Here is a 2,952-nt window from a genome sequence, read left to right as displayed (position 1 = left end):
TTCTCATTCGTGTGTGTGTGTGTGTGTGTGTGTGTGTGTGTGTGTGTGTGTGTGTGTATGTGTGTGTACGTGTGTGTATGTGTGTGTATGTGTGTGTATGTGTGTGTGTATGTGTGTGTGTGTGTATGTGTGTGTGTGTGCCCCTTTTCTTCCTCAGACAAAAAGGTCATGGGTCATCTGAGGCGCGGTGTAGGACAGTTCTCAGTCTGGCTTTCCATTGCATCCAGGATCGAATGGTTCAGAGCATCCCCTTCAGAAGAGATTTGCACTCCGCGTCTGCTCCCCCCTCTAAGACCCTCATCTGTCTTTCAGGCTGGCTGTTGCTTCAAACCACTCAGCGGCCTGAATTCCAGGAGGGGGACCCCATCCGGCTGAACTGCCACAGCTGGAGAAACAAACCTGTACATAAGGTCACCTATTTACAGAACGGCAAAGGCAAGAAGTATTTCCATTGGAATTCTGAACTATACATTCCAAACGCTACACAAAGTCACAGTGGCTCCTACTTCTGCAGGGGGCTAATTGGACATAATAACAAGTCTTCAGAGACCTTGAGAATCATTGTAAGAGGTGAGAGCTCTTCAGAAGCTTTTACAACATGCTAGGGTTTTATTATTATTATTTGTTATTATTACTGTTATGTGTGTGTGTGCGTGTGTGTGCATGTCTGTATGCACATGCCACAGTGAGCTTGTGGAAGCCAGAAGGCAACTTTGAGGACTCAGTTCTCTCTTTGCACCACCTGAGGCCTGAGGGTTGATGAGCTAACTAGTGTGGTCAGGATTGGCAGCGAGAGCCTTTGCGGCCTTTGCCAATTTTTGTTTACTCTTAATCTGGCACCGACAAGGAGGACCTATTGTACTCTCAAAGGCTGTCTTAGTTACTTTTATATTGCCAAGAAGAGACACCATGGCCAAAGTCACTTATAAAAGAAGGCATTTCATTGGAGGTTTGCTCACAGCTTCAGAGGGCAAGTCCGTGACCATCGTGATGCGGAGCATGGCCACAGGCGTGGCACTAGAGTAGGAGCTGAGAACGATATCTTCTCCACCAGCAATCTTCCACACAGCAGGCAGAGAGCATGAGAAACTCCTCCTAGTGTGGACTTTTGAAGTCCACTGCCAGTGACATACCTCCTCCAACAGGACCATACCTACGAATCTTCCCCAGAATGGTTCCGCCAACTAGGGTACAACAACTAGGCTCATTCAACTATATAAACCTTTGGGAACCATCTTCCTTCAAACCACCACGAAAGGTGGTAGAGGAAAGACCAAATGATGAGACAAAAGAGTCAAATGTCTCATTGTTTAATGAGAGAATCTAAGTAAAAGACATTTGAGAGTTCTTTATGCTACTAAGGTAAATTTGTTCATAGTTTAAAACTATATCAAAATTTAAAGTTAAGGGGCTAGAGAGATGGCTCAGCAGTTAAGAGCACTATCTGCTTTTGCAGTGGACCTGAGTTCAATTCCAACCACCTGCGTGGTCTCTCACAACCATCTACAACTCCAATTCCATGGACTCTAATGCCTCTTTTCGCCTGCCAGGGCACCGCATGAATGTGGTGAAATGCGTACACCCCGACACACATACATAAAAATAAAAATACATTCACTCAGACACACACACATACGTAAAAATTAAGATTAAAACTGGGCTAAGCATGGGGGCACATGCCTTTAACCCTAACACTCGGAGGCAGAGGCAAGTGGATCTCTGTGAATTGGAGGTGGTTTTCAAGCCAGCCAGGGCCACAGAGTTTCAAACAAACAAACAAACGCAACTAGAGCTGGGGAGCTAGCTCGGTTCATCTTAAAGTGATCACAAACATGGGGCCCGGAGCAGAGAGAGCCCTAGAGCCAGGAAACTATGTCAGATGTGGGTGGTAGCACAGTAATCCCGACACTGAGCAGGCAGAGTCCTGGGCACTCCCAGTTACTCCCAGAACTCCAGGCCAATGAGAGACGTGGTTTGCTTCCCATTGTGATAAATGACCAAAAATAACTTGGAGGAAGAAAGGGTTTATCTCAGCTTGTACTTCTAGCATAGTTCATCATTTAGGGAAGTCACAGCAGAAATACAAGCAAGAACTGAAGCAGAAACCATGGAAGAACACTGCAGAGTCCCTTGCTCTCTGGCTCGTACTCAGCTTGTTTTCCTAAATAATTTATCTGCCTAGGAATAGCGTCTGTATAGGGCTGCCTGCCTAGGAACGGTGTTGCCCATAGTGGGCTGGCCTTCCTACATCAATCATCAATCCAGAAATTTTCTCACAGACATTTTGACTTGGGCAATTACTCAACTGAGCTTCCCTCTTCCTTGTGACCCTAGGTTGTGTCATATTGACAGTGAAAACTCACCAAAACACATGGTCTAAAGGAAGCGAACATCTTTCTTTCTTTCTTTCTTTCTTTCTTTCTTTCTTTCTTTCTTCCTTCCTTCCTTCCTTCCTTCCTTCCTTCCTTCCTTCCTTTCTTTCTTTCTTTCTTTCTTTCTTTCTTTCTTTCTTTCTTTTTTCAAAACAGGGTTTCTTTGTGTAGTCCTGGCAATCCTAGAACTAGCTCTGTAGACCAGGCTGGCCTTGAACTCATAGAGATTCAGCTGCCTCTGCCTCCCAAGTGCTAGGATTAAAGGCGTGCGCCTCCACTGCCCAGCTGTGAACAGCATTTATGAGGATAATACCCAAGGTTGTCCTCTGATCTCCATATGCATGCACGCAAACACACACACACTCAAACACATACACACTCACTTATACCTATGCATACATACACAAGTGCACACACAGAGACACACAAATGCACGAGCATACAAACACACACCACATGCATGCAATTTTTTTCTTTTTTTTAACTTTTCCCTTTTATTTATTTTATTTATTTTTTTTTAATTTATTAAAGATTTCTGTTTCTTCCCCACCTCCGCCTCCCCTTTCCCTCCCCCTTCCCC

At 44.9% G+C, this 2,952-nt stretch overlaps 1 protein-coding gene across 1 annotated transcript in view; it reads left to right on the top strand.

Moving 5' to 3' along the window:
- Positions 1 to 2,952, top strand: part of LOC126511150 (low affinity immunoglobulin gamma Fc region receptor III-A-like) — a 14,705-nt gene that overhangs the window by 9,441 nt on the left and 2,312 nt on the right. The window contains exon 4 of the mRNA XM_050158091.1: positions 313 to 570. Coding sequence (XP_050014048.1) covers positions 313 to 570 — 258 coding nt within the window. The remainder of the gene's footprint in view (positions 1 to 312; positions 571 to 2,952) is intronic.

The sequence above is a fragment of the Alexandromys fortis genome, unplaced genomic scaffold, assembly GCF_014885135.2.
Source record: "Alexandromys fortis isolate MF-2015 unplaced genomic scaffold, M_Fortis_MF-2015_v1.1 scaffold_106, whole genome shotgun sequence".
In the NCBI taxonomy this organism is placed as follows: Eukaryota; Metazoa; Chordata; class Mammalia; order Rodentia; family Cricetidae; genus Alexandromys; species Alexandromys fortis.
Note: the sequence above shows the minus strand (reverse complement) of the source record. Positions and strands in the feature narration are given on the sequence as shown.